General features: G+C 43.7%; 1 protein-coding gene across 4 annotated transcripts in view; it reads left to right on the top strand.

Annotated features, from left to right (window-relative positions):
* Positions 1-24,066, top strand: part of pard3bb (par-3 family cell polarity regulator beta b) — a 162,984-nt gene that overhangs the window by 123,058 nt on the left and 15,860 nt on the right. For all 4 annotated transcript variants that reach the window (XM_023805839.2, XM_023805840.2, XM_023805841.2 and 1 more), the window contains 3 exons: positions 4,954-5,070; positions 6,003-6,281; positions 16,889-17,006. In XM_023805839.2, coding sequence (XP_023661607.1) covers positions 4,954-5,070; positions 6,003-6,281; positions 16,889-17,006 — 514 coding nt within the window. The remainder of the gene's footprint in view (positions 1-4,953; positions 5,071-6,002; positions 6,282-16,888; positions 17,007-24,066) is intronic.

Raw genomic sequence — 24,066 nt, 5'->3', positions numbered from 1 at the left:
ATAAGGGTATGGATGAATGTAGTAAATTACAGAAATAAAGGTAACCAGAACACAGGGTGAAATTACCTTTTCTCCCCCCATCAACGTTTTGTTATTTGTTTTCTGGCAGTAAGTCATTGCCTGGTCCCTTGTAGAAGAGCGGCTTTACCCTCTTCTGTGCTCTCACTTCATCTTGTCCAGTGTGAACAATCGCGGGTCTGATTTCTGGGTGGAAAAGCTGCTCTCTCTTCTTAAACCCTAACCCTGCTGAGGGCCCAGCTCTGCATATGAGGTGGTCTAATTACTGCAAGCAACTGTAAGAAGTAATGCTGAAGACCACCTCCTGAACCAAATGTTCTTTATAAGAAGCACCTTAAAATTATATTAAGCTGTGACAAAATGCATCCATGCTTTCTCTGGTTGGTAGACTTCTAAGTATAGGCATGGCTTTCTTTACCTCCATCTTTCTGTAAGATTAAATGCTTGTGTGTGTGTGTGTCTGTCTGTCTGTCTGTCTGTGTGGCAGGGAAGACTAGTGCCACTGTCACCTGTGCAGGTGACAGACTGTATTTCTATGTTAATTACAGAAGACATGCTATGATAATTCACACAACACGTCCTAAACTTAGACACACCTCATGTTTACAGTATTCAGCTGTACTGTATGTGTCGTTAAGAGCCAAAAGGATATTTATATTCTGTGATTGCGCCCTGCCTTCAGTGACAGATAAGTGCACAAGAGGAGACTGGAAAAGGATGTCAGATGTACAGAGAGACACAAAGTGCATCAGTCCTTATCTGGCTCCATAGCTTGCTGTCTGGCTCCCTGTTAAATATTCAGTGGACAACAGGCTGTTCCCTCTAATTATGAGTGACCTGGTAATGAATTCATAAGAGCCAGTGCTAATTGGACATTTGAGCAGCCATTTCTGTTCCAGAATGGATAATGGAACCAATAGGAGAAGTCTATTCTAATAATCTTTTTTTTAAATGCAAGCACGTGTGTGTGTGTGCGCACGCATATGTGAATATGACTGCATACTCTCACTGAATGCCTTCATCACTTGTATGTATCGTGATTAGATCATGTCAGCATTTGTAATAAAGTCATGAGTATCTGCTGTATTAAGACGAAGGTGCTTCTGTTTTGTAAAACATTGCACTCAACTTGTACAACTGAAGATCCTGTGTTTATGATGTGTTTTCTCTTTCAAGGTTAGAGGTGAATCTCACAGGTTTCGGGTGGCCACAATCTTGATAGTCTGCAGAACCTGTTCTTTGACCAAAGAGCATAAGAATGAGGACAAAGGGCTTTAGGATACTTGACCACTTTTGTCACACACAAATTAAGCATGTCCGGGCCTACACATCAAAGAGTAAGGAGCAAGGAATGAGAGCTTGCAGGTGTCGGGCCTGTTCTGCATCCCAGTTCCTTTGTGCTAGTTCAGTTGCCGCCATCAAAACAAGCTCAGGGTTTTGTTCCATTTTTATTCTCAGTGGCATTTTTGGAAAGACCAAAGAATCTCTAGTTGCGAGGTATGCTTGAGTGTTCTTCACATACTCCCTAGTTTAGGACCTTACTAGGTTAGCGGGTGACATTTATTTCTCTGTTCGGCATTTGGTTGCTTTACATTTGCTTGGGAACTTTTAGAAAAACGTCAGTATGGAAATGGAGAGGAATTCTTTCAGTTAACCTTGAAACATTCACATTATCTTCTAAGTTTGTTGAAGAAAGATCTTAATGTTTTGTGGTTCAGTAATTGCATCATTAGTGAAAAGATGTTTGAAAGCAGGTTTAAATCCAATTAGTAAAATTTTGAATAAGATAACTTATTCCTTTGGGTCCTTAAGTAGATGCCCAGTGGTATGAATGAATAGAAGTGAAAACACTCTGCGAACGTCTTTGCATTCATGGTTCTGCAATGTCCTGAGTAATGTAATTTAAGATACCCTCCATATGCTGCATGTATTCCTAATTAGGAATGTGGAGCCAACTGCACACAAGCATGGCAATAAAGCATGTTGATGCAATAATTAGCACAGCTGTGGGGGCCCATTGGCTGTCAAGGGCCAGTCTTTGAGGGCGAGAGACACTGGCATCATTCATCGTGTCCGAGCTTCACTGGCACGCTGTCGGCCTCATGTCGCCATCGTCCTGCTCCTTCATGCCTGCTGATGCAGAGTACAGTTTGTGTCCGAAATGAGCGAAGGGCCTGTTGGAGTGTCTGGTCCTTATTGCTCCTTGGCAATTTTAGCTTATAACTATGTTATGGTGAAGTGTGTGCATTTAAAGTAAAAAGGGGCTGTTTATGAGGCAGGCAGAACATCCATAAAGATTCTGCTGTCCCTCCCAGCCTCTCGGCGCCTGTCTCCTGCGAGTGCTTCAGCTTTTGTCCTTAAGTATTCCCACTCGCTCGCTCGCTCACTTGCTCTCTGGATATGGGCCATTTTTAACTGACATCACATGTGATGTTGCTTTGCAGCTGGGAAAGTATAGAGTGGCAGCAACTAAACTGACAGTCTAATTGCCTTTAAATGTATTCAGTGGGTTTTCTCAGGGTCCTGCACTCTTAGTTGTTGTCATCCCCACCCCCCCCCCCCCCGTTTTTTTTTTTAAACCCCTCAACTTAGTGTCAGGATTCTCCACTCAAACAGCACCGCTTTTTGAAAGTCCTTAAATTAGGCTGAAAGTCAGCTGTCTGATGGTTTACATTTTTATCACACGTGGAACGTGCTTCACTAAATGCATCAGGTGAGCTCTCTCCCTGCACCAGTGCATGTACATGCCAGTTTACTGACTACTGTAAATCAGTGACACTACCATACTGTTAGTGTTTTATAAAATCGGGGGTAGTCCTTGCTCTTCCTTCAGGCGCCCCCCTCGCTTTGTGTGTGTATATCCATATGTATGCCCCCTCGCTGGTCGTATTGAAACCCTGAGCAGACAGCAAGCTTTGGTCTGGCTGGGATACATTACACAAGGTGCGTCTTAGTCTCAGGCTGGCGATTAATTCCCACAGAAATACAGCTGATCGATTTCCTCCAGCCCCTGCTGTCACCTTGCCTACTCATGGCTTGCAGTACATTTTATGATTCAGGTAATCATTCATTTCGCCTGCAGCTGAATACTAATTTTAGTGTTGCAGGTGCTTGTTCAGACTCTTTGGGTGCGGTTTGGTTTTGTTGCTCCGGTGACGTGTGGAGCTGGTTCAGGACTAGCAATGCGATGAGGCCACTAAGGACACTCTGTTCACTATCCATCTGGTGATTCCTGCACCTGTGTGAGATGTGTCAGATGAGCCCTGCTTGTGATCTGCCTCTCCAGTGTGAATTCAGCCATCTACCCTTTCATCCTCTCTGTCTCACTTCAGCATCATGGATTATTTGTATATGTTCTCTGTGAGTTCTGTCACACATTTATGATGCTTTTTGTATTGACACCTCAAGCCTGCAGCAGCCAAAGGCCGTTTGTGCTGTGGTGTGGTTATTTTATTTATATATTTATTTGATATATCCAATTTCATTGCTATTTTTCTCCCAGCCAGGCCGGGCCACCTGCTTGCAAATTAGCATGGCCTCTCTGCATTACTGCTTAACATTTATTGCATTGGTACAAAAATTGAGACAAGTACTCTCTGGACACTGGGTAAATTGGGGGAGCAGAGAATGGCATGGTCGAACAATTGATGTCTGTGATAGGAAGGACTTGTTGATAGTCTGGAGAAGTGCATGAATAAGCAGCAGTCACTGCCCTCCCCCTTTGCTCTCACTCCTGCTCCTCTTCTCCCTCCGTTCTCTCCCTCTCTCCCCTCTGCTCTTACTCTGCTTTCCATAGCCTTTCTCCAAGCCTATACCTCCCACCTCTGACTGGTTCATACAACTAGTGCACAGTACTTCAGGATAAGAAAGAGCTTTTGTTAAAGGAAAAAAATGCCCATGTCCTTGTCTTAAGATTGTATTTTAAGATTGTATTGTGCACTATGAAGTGAAACTATGTCTTTCCTACAAACTCGCTATGCATTCAAGGCAGCAGCCCACCCCCCCTCCCCCCGAAGTGGACGAAAACCCCCTTTCCTCCACTGGGTTTGTGTGTTCCCAAGCCCAGAGCATTGAGTTTCTCTGACACTTAAAGCATTCTAGACTCAATTGCACCCCAGTTTGTTGACCTGTTTCTATAAAGCCTTTGCCATTTCTCATTTCTAATTAACAGCTGAAGCTGTAGATTCCCTTGGCATATTAAGCAGAGCTGTCTTGAGGTAATCATATACTGTAATAGTTTATGGCTCTCTTTTGGTTTATGTTTGGTTTCTTGCAGCTTCTTTATATCGGTAGTGATCCTGTTGCCGTTCACTCAATACTATTTCATTTCTGCTGACACCATTACTGAAGATTGGTTAGAAAAAAATTCAACTGCACATTTTATCTTAATGATACTTGCCAACAAGAATGGTTTTATGATGAACTGAAATATAAAGGTGAGACCAATGTTAAGTAGGGTATTACCATCATAGTGTGATTATGCAAAAAAACAATGTCCAGGTTACAATGTAATTGTCTCGATAAGGAAGGTGAGACATAGCTCATTTTTCTCTGTCAGTGATACAGTGTGTTGAGAAGGCTTCATTGAGAAAGAGTTTGCATGAAGGGCACATGAGTACAGTGTGTATGCATGAGAGCCACACTGAGTGTGTTCAGTGTGTCTCAGAAATAAGCATTTTCATTTCTTTGGCCTCAGTTCTTCAGTTGTAAACAGAGGAACATTTGATGGAAATGAAGTTTTTCTTTGTCGTGATGTCTTCTGTGCTATTATACACATCCTGCAAATGATTATAATTCAACGCTTTTATCTTTTCTCCAGAAATGTTTAATTTGTTGTCTTGTAATCTTTAAGTGCCTTGTTACTGCAATAGCATTACACGAGTGCTCTTTTCAGGCATTTGAAATCTCTGTCTTGCTCCGAATGTCTGTTTTCAGATTTGGCAAGAAGAAAGAGGAGAAGAGCAAACCTGAACCCAAGGCTACCTTGCAGAAGCAGAAGTCTGAGCTTCTGAGTGAGGATGAGTTGGAGAAGATGAAGGATGAAAGGGAGAGGTGAGGCTGCATTTGTGTTCACACCTGTGTGACCCTGCCTGTGTGACCTTTGGTGGGCGGTGATTTTACCCCTTACAATTATCCCTGTTCCCTTTAGCTGACCTTATAAGCTAGAATAGCCCTTCATAACAGACAGTCCCTGTCCTGAAACCTGATCTCTCCTGGAGTGTCCTATCAGCAATTTTATTGTGTTCAGAGGTTTCATTAGGACACAGTTTTATTCTGTACCCTGGCTTCCTGCAGATAATGAAAGTGGGTAACTCTGTCCCTCGGTATGGGCAAACCTTTCAATTATCCCTTTCACTCCAATTATCCCATTTCATGCTTTTACCTTTGCTCACGCAGCTTAATTAAGTAATTAGCTGGATTAATTACTCCCCTTTGCTCTTTCGGGCTCCATAATGGGACTTTTAGCCCTGTGACTATGGAAGATGATCCCAGGCAGTGAGGAAGTGGAGACTCAGCACCTGCCAGTACCGTATTCATCACCGCTCAGGGCCGGGGGGATTTAACATGCTTTTATCTGAGTGTCTTTACCATCGCAGCCATACCTGCACATGTAAAAACTGTGTGCCAGTTGACTATGGAAGGAAGGTTGAATTTGCATAGGATCCATGCTGAAGTATGGGATAGGTACCAAGAGACCAGTTTTATAGTGTAGTTTTTTCCAGCAACCCAGTACTGTGAAAGTGAAAATGGATTGACGTAATCAGAGTTGATTAATGTTTGAAATACAGTTTTGCAATTTGGTGGGCAGTCGGAACAAGGTTTGTGTGTGTTGTGTCTTCCAGTGAAGAGGACCATCTTGTGCCATTTGAACTCTCCATGGCATTGGACCAATGCTCTCCTTCCCTCTCCTGATTCTGTGTATTTTAATTGAGGCCCAGTGCTGTGCTGAGCAGAGCTAATGGTTGTGTGATGTGTGTGATCAGGATCGAGGCCAAACACCAGGAGCTGCGTGACCGTCAGGCTCGTGATCGCTTCCACCTGCCCGATGTGGAGGACGACGACATGGACCCCAACTACGCGCGCATTAACACCTTCCGGGAGCTGCCGGGCCGCAGCCAGTCCCCGTTCAAGGCCCGTACGCCGTCGCCAAAGCTCCCGCCCCCCAACACCTCCCACAGCCGAGAGCCCTCCACGGAGGACCCCCTGGATGGGCTCTACGCAAAGGTCAACAAGCAGAGGTCTCCTCCAGCAGCAGTCGACAGGTTAGAGAGAGTGAGAGATGTATACTGTATGTAACAAAAAAAAAAAACATACTAACTCACAGCATTTTGCACTGTGGTGTTCCATTCACACGCATGCACACAGATATACACACACAGACACACTCAGATTAGGTACAGTGTCTTTGTGGATACTCTCCATTTATTTCTATGGGCTAATCCCAACTATAGCAACCTTAAACCCCTACCCAGCCCTAACCTTAACCAAAAAATACCAAAGAATTTTGGCTATTTTAGTTTTTTGACTTTCATAAAGCTGAGTTTCCCCTTATGGGGACCGAAAAATTGTCTCCACAAGGTCAAAATAACAGGTTTTTATCACATTGTAGGGATTTTGTATGATGTCACATTTTGGAGACATTTTATGCAGACACATTCTCACACAAATGCATTCGAATGTGCACACGCAGATTTACACACACACACGCACATACATATGTATATACACACCCAGACACATACAAACACACGCACTCAGACTTACATACGCAGACACATTCATGCACACACATACACACAGATATATACATGCAGACACCTTCACACGCAAACACACAGACACACACACGGATATACACACACATTCATACAGACACATTCATAAACACATAGACGCAAATATACACATACAGACACACTCATACATACACACAGATATACGCACGCAGACACACATACATACACATGGATATACACACACACAGTCACATTCACACACACATGCACACAGATATTCGCACACATACACTCAGATATACACACGCAGACACACATACATACACATGGATATACACACACACAGTCACATTCACACACACATGCACACAGATATTCGCACACATACACTCAGATATACACACGCAGACACACACACACAGATATACACACGCAGACACACATACATACACACGGATATACACACACACAGTCACATTCACACACACATGCACACAGATATTCGCACACATACACTCAGATATACACACGCAGACACACACACACAGATATACACACGCAGACACACACACACAGATATACACATGCAGGCACATTCATGCACACACATCTACACATATACGCAGACATTCATTCAAACACACATACATGTGAAAATACACATGCAGACACATTCATACACATACATGTTGATAGACACATGTAGATACATTTGCAGGCATGCACACTGATATACACATAGGCACATTCACACACACACGGATATACACACAGACATATTCGCGCGCACACACACACACGCAAGGATTGCAGACAGACATGCACATTCACACACACATAAACACAGATATACTGTACACACGCAGGCACATTCACACACACACACACACACACACACACACACATGAAAGTACACACGGATGCACACACAGTTACACGTACGGTGAATTTAGGCACTCTGATTCACTTAAGTTGCATGTGTTTGGACAGTGGAATGAAACTGGAGGCTAAGCTCACTCGCAGGCTGACCATGCAAACTGCATCCACAAGCGATCCACCACGCCAGGCTAGCTTGATGTGCGGCGTTAATGTGTGAACGGCATGGCGATATTGCCAGGACTCCCATGCTCTGTTGCGTTCAAATCATTAATAAGTTGCACTAAAACATTTTTACTCAGTCATAGGAAACCAAACTTTGAAAGCTTTGCAATTTTAATGATGGTTCCTTTTCAACATTTTGCACAGTGTTAAACTTTACACTTATTTTATATATATATTTTATTTATTTATTTATTTTAAACGACACTGCTTTTGCATGAGCGCCGCATGCACTCTCCAGGACAATGATAATGATTCTCGTCCTTGCTGCTGTTAGACAGCGTGGCGTGTTTGTGAGAAATTAAACAAAAATGAGTGAAGAGGGGAAAAGCAGAAAGAAGCTGGTCACCAAAAAGCCATTTGTCTTCCGCTGTATGGAAATATTTTGGGTTCCACAGAGATGATACTGAGCAAAAGCAAGTGATTTGTCGGTACTGCTTTGTGTCTGTTGGCAGTCATGGCAACAGCATCAATTTAGCGGACAGACTCTGTTAGTAGATGTTTAGTTATGTAGTTCATTTTCAACCCCTTAATATGGCAAGAACTTATAATATTGCAATGGGAACTTTTTCCATTATCATTCAGCCCTAAGACTCATCTCGGCATGATGATGATGATAATAATAATAATAGTAATAATAACAAATGGATATTATGTGCTGTATTAAGCTATGGGTCTAATCTTCATTTTAGCAGTGATTATTTTGACATACAGCAATCTAATCTAGTAAATTAAGCAAAATAATTTAAGTCAAAGTGATGACAATACTGACAGTCTGCATTTTCCTTCACTTTTAATGTGAAGTGCTTCCTTAGAACTGATGCTTTCGCTCTTTATTCACACCCTCATCCTCTATATGCCATCTTCCACCATTTTGCGAGTAATCAAGAAGGAAATTTTTAATTGATGCTTTTTTAATAATCACGTAATCGTGACAGCTCTAATTTCACACACATAGACATGCACATTCACACACATTCACACAGGCACACACACGTGAAAACAGATCACATTTCTCTGCCACTGAGGTCTTTAATGAATTTGTTGTGTAATCTGATATATCCACTATCATGCGTATTTTCTTTGGGGTTTTTTTTCTGCAGCATTAATGTTTTCCTTCTCCCACATTAAGTGAACAGAAACGAGCCCTGCTGAGTCGTTCATCACACACCACAGCAGCGCTCCTCTCCCTGAATCTCTATGACACCCCCGTTCCTGTTGCTGCCTTTGATTAAAGAGGCGATTAGTTCGGGATGCACTCCATGACAAACACAAACCGCATCCCTTACGTCTTTAATTAAAATCTTGTAAAATTGAATATTTCTAGCTTAATGTCTCCCCCCCCCTTCCTTTAATGAATACGGAACCCCTCTCAGAAGACGGAGAATGGTACATTATCCCATGGGGGCGGTGCTCACACTCCAGAACCAAGCAAACAAACAAGAACATAATGAACTGTGCTTAAATGTCAAGCTTCTCAGAGGTTCCATACAGCAACTGCACCGCCTTAAAGAAAGTTCACTTTATTCTCTATGGGAAAATTAGTCTAGGCTTGGTATGTTATAAGCAGGTCTAGGCATTAATCAAGGACAGTGTGGTTCCAGACGGAACCACAGTGTTTTGTTAGCGAAGTGAGCTTGCTGCCAGAGTACATCGATGGTGTTAGGCAAGATAATCTCCAATGCAACTCTTCTTTTTCTTTTGCTGGGGGGGGTTCTATACGCATATAAATAACAAAAGGGGAGTTAGTGTGAAGGTTATGTATCTTTATAAGGTGTCGCTGTCCTGCTAGTGATCTGAGTAACTAGCATGAAAGCCCAGCCTTGTACATTAAGTTATACTGTTGTACATGTTTATGAAACATGCATTGGCTCATTTGCAGTTAAGTAGAGGAACGATGTCCGTACAGCATAAATATCTCTTTGGCTTATATGCAAGTTCTTCCCCGACATCTTTACGTTTTGTGTGGCTCAGCACGCCTGAACGCCCAGATCTGTGGAGATATGCACTTCATACTTGACTCAGTTAGCTAACGCGCTTTGTTTTGGAAGTGCTAGTTTTTAGTGGTGTGAGGAAAACTGAGTTGAATTGGAAATCCGGTCCTTACATCTACCATACGGCTGCATTGATTCAGATTTAGAAGGAAATTGGCCAGGAACTGATAAAGCTGTCACAAATCAGTACACAGACACATACTCATCATATCGCTGTAATATTTTTTTCATGTTTTTTGAATGATCTAGTACAGTGTCAGATGGTTTTTGCAGTGCTACATAAATATAGTGACTTATTTTGGGGGGGAAAATAGATTATTTTTACTTTAAACGTTGGACTCTTCAATACATGTTGATTGATTTAAATGGTATCCAAACAGAACTGCATTCAATCAGTACATGTTTATCTGTTTCTGTGTTTCTGGTATCTTAGACAATGTATGTAGATGCTTATCGTGTTGTGTGAGGGAGAGAAACATCTCCACTGCAATAAAAACAAAAACATTTGAACAAGGTTACAAGAAAATGGCTAACAAGAGTACTGATGAATAAAAAAAAACAAAGCTTGATCCTGTGAAGTCTTTTGAATACAGAAGCTTCTCTACTTACGAATGAGATGCGTTCCGAACGGCCGTTCATAACTTGAAATGTTCGTAAGTTGTTATTCAGCATTATTTTAAGGGTATACGCAAGTACTAAGAACTAGGATGCTGGGAGTACGCACGCTATGCTGCTGCGCGGTGGGAGTAGCAGCCAGAAGTCGTACTGGGCGGAATTGATGTTGCGGATTGGAAACGGGAGCCCAAGGAACACAATTTGGACTTACAGTTCGTTCGTATGTCAAAGTTTGTAAGTTGAAAAATTGTAAGTAGAGGAGCGTCTGTACAATGGTTTGGTTATCTTTTGAATGGTTTGCCCTCAAACGCTTTCATCATTGTCAGTCTTATTACAGATTTTGCATAAGGAGCAGTTTGTCGCGTTACAGCAGACATGTATAATATGCACTATACTAGACAGCTTACCGGTTTGTAATGTGTATCAATATTCTGTTCTAATTTGAATTTCTGTGCCCCCCCTCCCCCGAACATTAACCAGATCTGAAAACCACGTGGATAATTATTGACACAGTAATGAAATGTACAGGTGTCCTGTCCAGGTTCTACTCAGTCTAATACCACATGTTCCCCAATATGGTCTCCAAAGGCCCTGACTGAATAAACATTTATTGAAAACGGATAAGTGGATTGAATGCAGTCAATCCATGGATAGGTCATCTTTCATTTCATGTTTAAAGATGCGTAAATCTGTTTTATTGCCATACTTTTTGCTGAGTCTCATTTTCCCCACCAGTATCTGTCAGTGGTTTGCTTTCTGTGATGCTGTACTGTATCAGCAGCACTGGCTTAAATCAGTAATATTAGCAGCCTGCAGTTTTAGCTTTATCATGGGAGACGGCTGCAAAGCGAAAACAGAGGATAGACTGTGATTTAAAGCTGGCCATTGAGGATCACTAAGGAGGCACAGTCATTTAGAGAGCGAGGCAATTAAAACTGATCCTGCCACCCACCAGATCTACACAGGCCACTCAATGAGCGTCTCGTCTCCCTCTGAGTTTAGCGGGATAGTTAATCACTGGGACGTCCCTGTCTGCCTTCCAATTGCCACAGTTGATTGGCCTTACTGGCCTTTATTCGAGATGGTACTTAATGCATTGCAAATGACTAATATGCGTTAACTAGCCTAAAGTGCTCTGAGAAAGACTTTATTTCCCTAGGAGGACCTGACAGGGTTTTCATCCTGCTAGCAGTAATGAATGCTGAGTCAGAGAGTTGGGACGGCCGAATGCTGCTACTATTACTGGGATGTTTTCCCACCATTGCTTGCAGTACCACCACCATAGGACATTACTTACTGGTGGAGGAACAGACAGAGAGGCAGCCACCTGTTACAGACCTTCAGGTAGGCTTGCCGGCGAAGTCATGGAGGGGCCCCCAGCATTTCAGAATTATTTCAAACTGTATGCCGTGCTATAATGTCTGGGCGGTATAAAGAACTAGGTGTCTGTCTAGCCTGAATCCAAGCGTCCCTTTCTGCCATGCACTCCCCTCACCTCAGTGTGCACTCCCCTTCCTGCTGTGCCTTGATGCAAGGGCCTTGTTGGCCTTTGTTCCTCCCACGAACACCTCTGTCCTGGTACCGAGTGGGGCTAAGTAGCATCTGTGAGGCGAGGAGGCGGATAAAGGGAGGGAACCCTTGGGCCAGGCCCTGGGCCCAGCAGCGCCGTGACCTTGCTGTCCCGCCGCCGAAGGGCCTTGGAGCCACGGCCAAGAGCGACTCATTCAGCCTTGAAGAGGTCCGCTCCATTCAGCTCCAAGAGTTACTATAACAACCACGACCTCCCTAGGCGCTCCAGCCAATAAAAAATAATTATTGTTTTCTGAGAGCACAGGAAGCAGGAGAAAGGAGAGGGGGAGTGTGCAGGGATGGAGATGCGTGCCTGCTGGGCTGCCCCGGCTCCCCTCACAGTAATTACTCCTGTGATTAAACCCGGGCAACAGGCTGAAGCCTGCAGTGGCTCGTCAGCCAGCGGGATGTCCCAATCGCTCTACTACCTGTGGGTTACTCATGTTCACTAGATCCATTCTTAAACATCAGGAGGGAGAGTGTAATTAGAAAGGAGAATATCCAGCCTTAACATTAAAAAATGTTTAACATAAAAAAAAAAAATCTGTTGTTCCTCGTCACCCGTTTGCTCCTGTTTTACATTCATTGCCTTTCCGTGAAAATAATGATATAAATCAGCAGAGAGACGAGAAAAGCTTTTAGTGTGGCTCGGGTGAGCGGCTGGAGTGCTTTCCTCTCTCTTCATTAATCAGCAGTCCTCGGGCTTGGTTGCATTTTTCCAGGAAGCTGCTGCAGCCGTTTCAGAGGATGGCAAGCAGCTCTGCTTAATTGTTCTCACACGTATCCACCCCACCCCCCGTCAGCCAGTTGGAAGACAGGAATGTATGCATGACATTTGCTCCTGAGAGAGCACAGACTCACAGGAAGAGGAGAAGCCCTGGTTGATGTCCCTGTGGCAGAAGGTGTAGCGGCACGGTCTGTCTTTAACCCTTTCAGCAACGTGACATTCTTACATATCGCACAGGCGAGCTCACAGACATATGCGGAGCGGCAAATCTCCGTCTCAGCATAAAGATGCACCCCAGCATTTCCCTTGAGAGCACACTGTGTTGTACAAGGATGTAGAGTCATGTTGTGCTTCACCTATTTTGACTTCCACCATGTATCTATGTTGTAATGCTTAATTTTGCGTAGTTGGAACTGCTATGAAAGGCTCACTAAAATAGAAAGAAGAGTAATGGTTTCATAACTGAGATTTTTTGCATTTAGCAATTAAAAGCATGTCCTGCTCATGCCACACAAATGTGTTTATTTCTTACGCTACGACCAGAACATGGGGCTGTGTGTGTGTATGCTAATTGGTTCTGGTGTGGATGCTGCGTGTAGGATCTGTGTATATTCAATCTAGGTACTGACACATGCAATGTTTTCCCGCAATCCATACAGACGGTCAGCCAAAATAATGTTATGCCAACCGAAGTCATTTTCATTATTTCCCAAATTGCAAATGACGTTTGAAAAGAGGTGTCATCCCCGTTTAAGACCGCTGAGGAGCCAGCTGTCAGAATTGGCTGTCTCGTGTTGTCAGATTCAATTTGATAAAATTTCACCCAACTGGGGACATTTTGTGGTGGAAGGTGAGTAAACCAGGAGAAGGAGCAGCGAAGGAAATGGCGGGAAGGACGGAGAACGGCTGCCGCCCCCCCCCTCACCGCCCCCCCTCCCTGGCCGCTCCTGTCCTCTTTAACTCAATTTCATAAGCATGTAATGCTGCTTTAATTGCCATGTGCTGCTCTGGCAAAGCCGCACGCCATGCCGTCAGGCTGCCAGTGCCAGATCGGGAGCCGGCTTCTGTACCCCACTGCCTTGTGGAGGTCGCCTGTTTCGCAGTGTAACAGTGGCCACGTGCCCACTGGACAGATTAAAAGGTGCCGCAAACATGCGCGGACGCTGGGGAGCCGCGGAAGGAGTCGGTACTCAGTACATTGGGCGAGGATGTGAATCGCTTTGTTTGGCTCGGCGTGCCTTTAATGGGAAAGTTAATAAACGTTTAAAGTAAAATGTTTCATTCAGAGATGCATGCTGATATCCGCGAGCTGCCAAATGTGTTTCACACATACGTCTAATGTTTGAATCAGCATGGAGCTGCAACCCGACTTCCCTTCATGTGTAAATGTTAATCTAGCATTTAACGCCATTGAAAAACATAATTATTAGTCACAGCCTAGACAGCCCTGACAGCAAATACACGTGTTATTTGTCTATGCAGTACATTAACGTACGTTGTCACTAGTAAGGAAAATGAGTACTGCTCAGCCAAAGTCATGACTGAGAGAACGGAGACCTTTGTGTTGAGGGATCTCTAATGGAGTTAATGTAGCTAAACAAGCTGGCTATTCAGAGCACCTGGAGATGCCCTGGTTCCTCACACCAGTATCTGGCTCCTCCCAGGTCTCTGGCTGCAGTGCTGCCCCCTGCTGTCAGGCCGTGCCCTCTTCCCCTCTGCCCTCATACTTGTGACTCTTTGCCCTGGGCCGTCATGCGTGATGGAGCCTGGCGCTGCAGGCTTCATAAGATCCTAATTAAACATTGATAGTGTTATTCATTTGGATGGCGAGATGTGCGCTCAATCAAAATGGCAGCTCTAATTATGTTCCTCGGGATTAGCTAATGGATTTCTGAGACGATATTACGCTGTGCGTTCTGCACCAGCTGTTGCACCCTGGAGGGGGGCGCAGAAGAGGGGTGAGGTCTACACACCAGTCTAATGAGGTTGGCGCATGCCGGCGTCGCACATGCCCTAAGTAGAGGGGTTACGGAGACTGTGGCCATGCACATACCACCTGTAGGTCTGCCTGTAGCTTTGTGACAGGAAAGCAGTGGTGATGCAGTGCAGATAGATGCATTACAGTTTAGCGCCATGTTAGTGCCCCCTCTTTCGGCAGCCTGAGTTTGGCAGCTTTTCCCTGTTTTTAACCCGTTCACTCGCCCCTTTGCCTGTCCCCTTTCTGTAAAACACAGATGCTCTCACTGCATTTCTGTCAACAGGATGGTCGTAGTCATTTTTCTAGAACAATGCTGGTGTAATTTTGCGGGATGGGATATGAGCGTATACTATGTCCAATCACAAGAGAAACATTTATGCATATCGGTTCCTGTCATTTTCAAGCACTTCCTGGGTCGTGCACTCTACCTCCAGCAAAGCCCCCCTCCCATACATCTGCGTGTCTAATAAGTCACAAGACCGGTAGCGTATGGGCCAGTTCCCACTGCCTAATCCCTCTGGTATGCTTGGCACTTCTGCTTCCCCTTAATGCGATTAGAAAAAAACATGTTAAATTTTGTTGTTGTTGTTGCTGTTGAACTTAATGCTCGCCAGCAGCTTTCCAAGTGAGCTTGCCTGAGGAAATGTGTAGGAGATTAGGGGAGATTCAGCTCTTAGCATGGAAAGGGCCAAGTATCCAATTTGAATATAAAGCTGTTTGCTGTGTCTTTAGCAGAATAAAAGAATTTGTGTTGGGTTCCAAGCTATTTTATTTGACTATCAGTAAATAGTGGCAGTTATTTTGCTTTAGCGCTTTAATTGTGAATAAAGACATGGTGCTTGTTTCTGCATGGCTTCCTTACAGTTGTGTGTAAAGGGGGGGAGCAGAGGGTCACTGGCTTTCTTGTCCATTGGTTTGTTCTGTCTCGGTTTTTTTTGCCCACTGTGAACCCACACAAATAATTTTTTTGTCATTGGATGTTTGCCCAGAACCATAACGTATTTAGTTTTTTCTGTGTGTTTCTTTAGATTTTGTGTAGGGTGGGGGCTCTTTGAGAGAGCTGGCTTCTGTAGGAGGACATGCCCGTCCTCACTGAGCTAATCTGCTTGCTGCTCAGCACAGTCCTGTCTTGACACACAATGTGTTTCTTTTCTACTGTTTTACCCTGTCCCACACATGCGGACACAGTTCGTCAGAGGAATTGTATTTCTGGAAGCTTCCACTCTTCAGCCAGTCATGAAATCAAGTTGCCACTAGTTGGAGAAAAAGATGAGATTTCTATTAAGCTTGGGTAGGATAATTGCATGCTGTTTTTAAGAAATATTTTATTGGCGTTCAGCAGCAGTGAGCTGTGTTTGAGGTGTTGGCATGTCTTTGCACTCAGTCACAGAGATTACCACATTTTAAGCCGAATGTGTTTAGTCTCTGGCTTTTCTGAGACTTTTTCCTCCTGCTGTCATCTAAATGCCAAATCTGTCAGGTGTGGCCTTGTACTTTGTGGGCAGATACAGTAACACTGATGAGCCTCTGATGGAGGGAGGAAGTGCATTTTTTTAACAGATAAATAAGTGCATGGTGTGGCACAGTAAAAGCTGCACAGTTTCTGTCATGTCTGCCCATCAAATTATTCCCTCTTTAGTAATGATTTCCTGTTCCTTGTAAAATGTCAGTTTGTTCAGATGAGACTGGTTTGTGAGCTTAGTATTTTTCTTGCCGAGTCGTCGCTTCTGAAAAATGCTAGTGAAGGCACCTCCTGCTGTGACGGGTTAGGTTATCAGGAATGTCCTTCATGTTTATTTGACATAGTGTCTCCAGTGGATTTTACTCGCCTGTCAAACAACTTAAGGGCCAAAGGGAAGGTTTCTCTGCTGCAACGGCCTGTACTGTGCGTGAGCTCTTCAGGAATGGAGACAGCAGGGAATGTGCTATGTCTGGACGGCATGGAGCTGCGGAGTGCAGTCACATGTGGGCGCAGTGTCGCATCCACAGGGCCCTGGGAGGCTGGCACAGTACAGTGCAGTACAGTGCAGTGCAGTACAGTGCGCGCAGGCCTGCCGTGTTGCGGCGCGGACGCCTCTGCGGTGCCGCATGTGCAGAGCTCGCTTTCACGGGTCCTTTCTCATGTCGCTCTCTGCTTCGCTTCTCCTTTCAGCTCCGACCGGATCCAGCAGTTGAGGAGAGAGTACCATCAAGCGCGGCGGGAGGGAACGGCGCCGCCCTACGAGGAGCTGGAGGCGCGACGCCGGGGCCTGGATCCTGACCCCCACAGGGTAGGGTAGCACAGTCCCCCTCTGAGTGCCTCTGTGTAGGCCGCCACCTCGACTGAGGACCGCAGACATAAAACGCAGGGAATGTGTGGAGGCCAGAGACCTTTTTATTCTGAAGAGTTCGTTTCTATGCTTGGCTCTCGAGGCCTGAGCTCCAATTAGAATCTCATTCACAGTCTCAAATAGCCCTTGATTTGTTCTGGCTCCTAAAACTGGCATGCCAAACTGGGAAAAGTGGGAGACACGTGTGGCCTGCAGCCTGCTCCACATGCCAATGGCCTGAATGAGGCCATGAGATACTAACCGAAACGCATCAGCTGATTTTTAATTGATCTCATAAATGGTAATTATAAATAAAGTAATCCCTATAAAGATTGTTGTTTTTAAGGGCTTGAATTTTTCTTAGCTTAGATAAGATCATAATTTCTTTGAGTCTGTTTCCCAGGAAAAGGGCTCTATGCATTTTAAGAAAGCATGATTGTGTGTTATAATGCATTAATAACGTCAACAGCTTCATAAAAGACCTTCTGTGAGTGCTACTGGTAGCCATTCTGGGCAGGGGGGGGGGCATTCCCGAGGGCCTCCAGAAAGTTTCTGTTGCACTATGTAGAAACTCAACTTGACTCCCTGAGTTCATTTTGCATTATGTTTATGTAAAGAGCATCTCTCTGAAGAACAAGTTGCAAAATACTCCCAAACAATGGGCAGAAATCCTCACAGCAAACACTGTACAAAAGGAGTTCTCTACCTGGCCGATTTGCCTATGAAAACCATAGCAGAAAAGGATTGACCTAGATGCAGAAAGCACAGTTTGATTTATTTATTTAATAATTCTGATGTGCATAAATACCAGGGATCAGCTCCATGCAAACACACCTAGTCCGCTCCTTTGTTTGTGATCAATAACCGCTCCCCCCGAGTTTCGAGCACATTGCGCTCCAAGCTGTGCATGTGGGATAATACATGAACCCAGGACTAAGCTCACTTCAAATGGCAAACACAAGCAAGAACTAAAGGACTAAATCATTAAGTATGTGATGCACTCGTTCATTTGCTTGTTTGCATCTATACATTTGTTCACTGATATTGGGTATGAAGCAATACAAACCCATACAAACTTCAGGGGCGAATTATTCAATAAGTTTTTCCAGCTGGAGTTAGACCTTCAGCAACAGTATTATTAAAACATTTCCTTCACTGGTGTGATGTAAAACAAAGCTATTGCTGTAGCTACAGTGCAGTGTTACATGCCAGTGTATCAGTGTTACATGCCAGTGTATCAGTGTTACATGCCAGTGTATCTCATCAGTGTACTGGCTTAGCTGTACTTCTCCATGGCACAGTGCAGATGCTATAAATACTCTGACTGGGAATAAGCTGTCATGCCCGTTACTGTTAGCTGGCCTGTTTATTTGTTACATTTCCCGTCATAAACTGTTTGAAGGATTTGTAGTACTGTTAGCTCTGTTGTCCATCCCCTTTAAAATCTGTAAACCGTTATGATTTAACAACGTGTTTGTTATCCAACAACAACATCACAAATTGCACTGAAATTTCCTTTTAAAGCAAATGTTTCTAGAGTGTAAGGAGCACGTCTCTTTGTTTTTACTGTTACAGGCTGATGATAAAGTTTCCCAGAAAGGACTGGTGCCATTTCTACATACCTAAAGTCATTAAAGCCTTCTAGTGTTTACAGAATTTCAGGCACCGGGCTGTCCACCCTTGGTTATGTGGACCTCTAAGTGTTTTTTCCACTAGCGTACTCTGCCAAAAAAGCGGTTGAAACATGACATGGACCTTGTTTATTGGCTACATTCTTTTCCACAACAAACTGAGACCAAATTTTTGAGGCCTTGGTTGTAGGTCATGCCATAATATGAAAGTGATAATGTTAAAGAGCCCAATCACAAATGCAAAATGTGCAATGCTTTGTCTTGAGTGTAACTATTAATAATAAGACATTTGGTTTACTTAGAGTGTAGTGTCCATTCTTTGCCCTTTGCTCTTTTGATTTACCTCTGATATAAATTTTACATCCAGAAGTTCTGGGTGTGAATTCTCTCTGTTAATGGCTAACAACTATCAAAATATACAGCAGGTAACAACACAGTCAGTCAAATCAAAATATAATTCAGTAATTTAACTGTTTAGAGGAAGTTTGATCCAGTCATTGGTCTTCTTTCATGTGTTAAAAAGTTAAGTTGCTTTTGCACTGGCAGTCTAATCTCAAGGGCATAGTATCTAAATGCAATCGGATAAAATCTGCAATAAGTACTGTTTACATCATTTATTGCACAAACACCAGGTAGATTAATCAGAACTATTAGCTAAACAAAAAGTAACTATCCCATTCCAGAGGATTACCTCAACCAGAGAAGCTTTGGATTTCAAATTAACAATTGTAAACACATACTGTTTCAAACCGCAAACATGAATCAATTTTTTCTCTCTGTGGTCCATGTGACATATTCCAGAAAAACACTCAGATTTTCCCCTCTGGCATACTCCATTATTAAAGTTATAGTATTTTTACAAAATGGTTTTTCCAATGAGGATGCCTAAAAAATACCATTTGATGACACATTCTTTTAAGAGTCTCTCTAAAGACTAAATGATGGTAATGCTTTAAACAGTCATGGAGTACAAAATTAGCAACTGAACCTCAATATTAAAATGTTATGGAAGGAGGGCAGCAAGTTAATGGTTTGTTCCGTTTTTGGCCTTTACAGTGGACAAAATTCCTGGGATCTGGATACTGTCCCTGGTTTCTATCTCGGTATGCTTGTGGAAAAGGGGCAATGCTGATGGCAACACTTTCTCTGCTGCTAAGCAAACGAAGGAAGTTGGTTCATATTAAGATGGACCTTGAGGATAAGGATCAGTGAGGTGTTTTTGGTTTTTTGAGATCTGCACAGCTCTTCATTCATTAAGGGCCAAAGATTAGAATATTTTTTAATTTTAAGCAGAATTGGAAACAGAATTTTTAAACAAATGCGTTCAGTGTTAAGGAGGCTTAGTAGGCCTCTTCTCTGCCCGGTTTTCCGATTGGGGAATGGAAGGATGCAGCGTTCACTTCCGTATGTCCTCCGTACTGAGCAACATTTGTGGGTGGCTGCTGGTTTTTCTTGGTCCTACCATTCAAGCTGAGCAACTAATGCAGTGTTTGTGTTTGAGGAGGTCCTCACATGGCCAGCTTTTGCTGGACACTCCCTGCTACTTGCTCATGACCAGAGTAAAGGCAAGAGCGTTGATAAACCGTGAGTGCAGGAACATGAGTGGGAAGTGCATTGTTGTCTCGCTGGCAGGAAGAATAGCTTGTCGTGCTTCTCCTTCCTCATGTGAGTAAGACTCAGCTGTTTACTCACAGTATGTCTCTGGGGCTTAGGTAGTTAACGTTGGGAGTAGAACAATGGACGTCCTGTGTCTGCTGGAGCGGCTTGCGGGTGGCATCCCGTCACAAACCTGCTGTCCAATTTTCCAGCCTGTGAGGAAGTGCAGGAATGACCTCGGCATGACTAGCTGAGGGCTGTGAGGACCAGGAGAAGCCACAGAGACTCCCTGCTACCCTGCTGGCTGAAGCAGCACCTGTGGCATGAGCCTGAGAAACAGACCAGTGTCCAGCTGTTACTCATCACTTGTGTCCATGTTATTTCTTAAGCCTGCAGTATAATGTAGGGTAATGGTGTAAACCATATGCTTCTGGACTTGGAGTCCACTCTGGTAATCAGCGCACTGCTCCATTGTAGCACCAGCCATATGTACCTGCAGCCAGGGTGGAGTACACTGCTGAGTGGAGAAACGTGGTCCTGTGATCGTCTGTAAATGTCCAGCAGTCTAAACACCATCGCAGCGGAAGTGCGCGTGAGTCGGCACGGGTCCACGAGGTTCCCTTCCAGGCTGCGGGGCAACCTGTCCGAGCAGAGGAGGCGCCCATCGGAAGCGCCATGTTTGTTTTTCTGCCGAGCTTGTCTGTTTCAACTTCTCTCTAATAAACGAGAGGCCAACAAATCATATAAATGAGAAAGAAAATGTGAAATCACTGGCATCCCCTTATTGCATGTCTGGGAGGAGAAGAACCTGGGATATCGGGAAGAATATTAATTACTTTAAGTAGTAGACAGGCAGGCATGGTTCATGCAACTGTGCTGTCATAATGAAGAAGTTAGAGAAGCAAATGTTTAGCATATGCACTAGATGACCTGGCAGTCAGCCTTGCGTGGTCTTCGCTCCCTGATGATTTTGCAAATGGATCGTGCAAATGGCGTTTTAATCTAAACTCCTACAGGGGCTTTTGAAACATGAGTAAATCATCTAGTAGACGTCTCTGGAAAGCAAAAAAAAAAAGAGATTAATTTAGTAATCAGGGTCCATGAATCATGGAGATGGATATTTTTGTGTTTATCTTCTTCGCACTTATCTCCCAGTCCTTGAGATCCCAAAAACTTAGGGGGGCTGTAAGTGTCAGTAGTTACCGTGTTGATATGAGTGTGGCCATGACCTCCTGTCACATGGCCCAAAGGACTCACAGCTCACTGGGCTGGAATGTGTCTGGGCCCTGCAGGCCAGAGCTGATTCAGGTTGTGCCCAATGATGATCACCAAGTAATCTTTACATTGTCATGAAATGACCCTCGTCTTTTTCAGACTGAGGCTTTAAGTGTGAGTTTCTGGTGAATGTGTAATTGCTCGCTCTAATGACGAGGATTGCATTCACATGTTTATATTAATTGAAAGCCACACAGTAGCTGGGTTCTGCTTTTTTTTATACTAGTACCTGTCAAATAGAGAATGGATTAATGGTGTCAAGAAAACACAAGTCTGCCTGTGCCAGAAATAAACTATTTTCAGTACTTCTGACGTGGGTTGTAATTCCTGTTTAATGTAGGAAGATGACACAGTTTGTAATAGTGACACAGTTTGCAGCTCCATTGTCCCTTTGATCAGAAATGTAGAATGACTGAATTACTGGAATGACGAAAACATGGATTTTAAAAGGTTTCATGTTGGGTTTATTTGCGGCAGCCATCGGTACTTGCTGGGAGAGACTTTTGACAATAATGACACATTCCCCATTGTACTGTCATTGCTGGATTTCTTTTTCCTTTTATTCTTTCCTTATTAGTTTTTTTTTCCCTGACTGTTTTCTTATCTATGATGTTTGCAGGATGTGTTCAGCAGTCATGTTAAAACCTCAGTAGCTGCAGTTCCTTAGCGTCTGTGATCCGCTTTATAATGTAATGTGTGGAAACTTGGTGTGCAGACAGCTTTGATGGAGGTAGAGTTTGCCAAATGATGCCAGTCGGACACAGGTCGACTGTAGAAAAACACGCTGCAACATATGGCTACCTTACTTCATGGCATGGATGGCTATATGAATTAATCTGTGCTATGGATGTCACCCTGATGTGTCGGTAATCCCCAGACAGCAGATGTCCAACTGGAACCCCATAGACGTTACGCAGTGAGAGAGTTCTGTGAGTTGAAGAGCTGGGCAGGGGGGCAATGCCAAATGAGGAGGTGGAAACCTTCGAGATAAGCCTATTAGAAGCACATTAGCATAAGAGGAGTTAGCAAGTGTGCCGCAGCACACAGGAAGGAGAGTTTCTCTGACTCTCGCATCTGAATTCAGTATCCTGATCTCAGGAAGGGGTCATAAAGCTTCAGATGAAACGAATAGTGAGAATGGCCAGTTCGACCACACAGCTCGTCTCTCAAAGAGGGGGTTGAGTTTTAGTACGCAGAAGGCAGCCACTTGAGACTTGGTTGATGCAATTAGAAAGACCCATATGGTCCAGCGGCAAAAGCCTTTGGATTCTTGTCTGCAATGCATTGAATTCAGATGGTTTGATGGTTACTCTGAAGCAGCATATGAAGAGTTTGGAGGGCAGCTGCTTGTAGGAGGTAATGGGCTGGTATGACATCCCAGAGGATCAGGAGGACGACCTCCCCAGCAGTCCAAGCTGCAGGCAGAAAGGGTCAGGTGGAGGCTAAGTCAGTCAGATAACTGTCTGGAGGAGAAGGGAGGAGCACCAAGAAGCATGCATTCAGTGATAATTACAGGTTTTAATTGAATCACAGCCAGGGTCTGACCTCAGCGTCTGACTGAAGCACTGTTCCCCTGTGCTGGTAAGTGCATTACCACTAAGGCCCATGCTCCAAATGTGCTCTTGCATCATATCTGACTGCCGAACACTTCAGTCCCCTATGCCGCATAGCCATCTTGGGACCTGGCGCGGTCTGTGGTGAGGAATGGGCTGGCATGTCGGGGCTTGTATAGTGTAGCAGTGAGATGTTACCCAATATATATGTATATAAAAGGATGAGCCAACCAGCAACTCACAGCATTTCATTTTGTCTCGGAACATATTGAAATGAATTGGATTATCCACCAAAATTAGTGCACTGCTAATATGACTGAACACAGTCATCGTCATAAACAAAATAATCAGGCATGTCGCCAGGATTTTGTAATGCAAGAAAAAAATATCAGTTTTTGCCTGAGAAAAGAAGGATTTGTGCTGAAAAAAATGGGTTAGATTTAGCTGTTTTATTAGCTGCTTTATCACTCTGAGTTTTGCCCTAAGCAGTTTTTGAGCCAAATACAAATATGTTTATAATTTGATACTTGCTTAGTGTGATGTTCTGATATCTTTTAGAAATATTCTTGCTTTGTGGTATGTTTTTAAGGTGAAAAATCATGCAAAGGGATTTAATGAAACATTTGTCCCTACTCAGGGTCAATGACAATTGTCTGGTCTGAGTTTTGGACACAGCACATATTCATATTCCTTGCCAAGTATTCTGGGCAGTAGCCATATCTAGAATAGTCACATGAGTATTGTGTGCAAGGGCAGTTGGATGAAATCAGTTTATAGTTTTAGTTTGAATACCCCAGCTAAATAAATAGTGTTTTTTTTCCCAGGGCTGGCAGTTTCTCATTTGCCTTTTTTCTTCATTCTTTAAGGTCACAAGTCATCAGTCGGTTTTCCTTATTCTTCAGAAAGGGCGCATAGTCATGTACAACAACAAATATCACAAAACATAAATCATATCTTTCTGGACTT

This window comes from Paramormyrops kingsleyae, chromosome 1 (genome assembly GCF_048594095.1).
Source record: "Paramormyrops kingsleyae isolate MSU_618 chromosome 1, PKINGS_0.4, whole genome shotgun sequence".
Classification (NCBI taxonomy): domain Eukaryota; kingdom Metazoa; phylum Chordata; class Actinopteri; order Osteoglossiformes; family Mormyridae; genus Paramormyrops; species Paramormyrops kingsleyae.
This window is presented reverse-complemented; position numbering and strand designations above follow the sequence as displayed.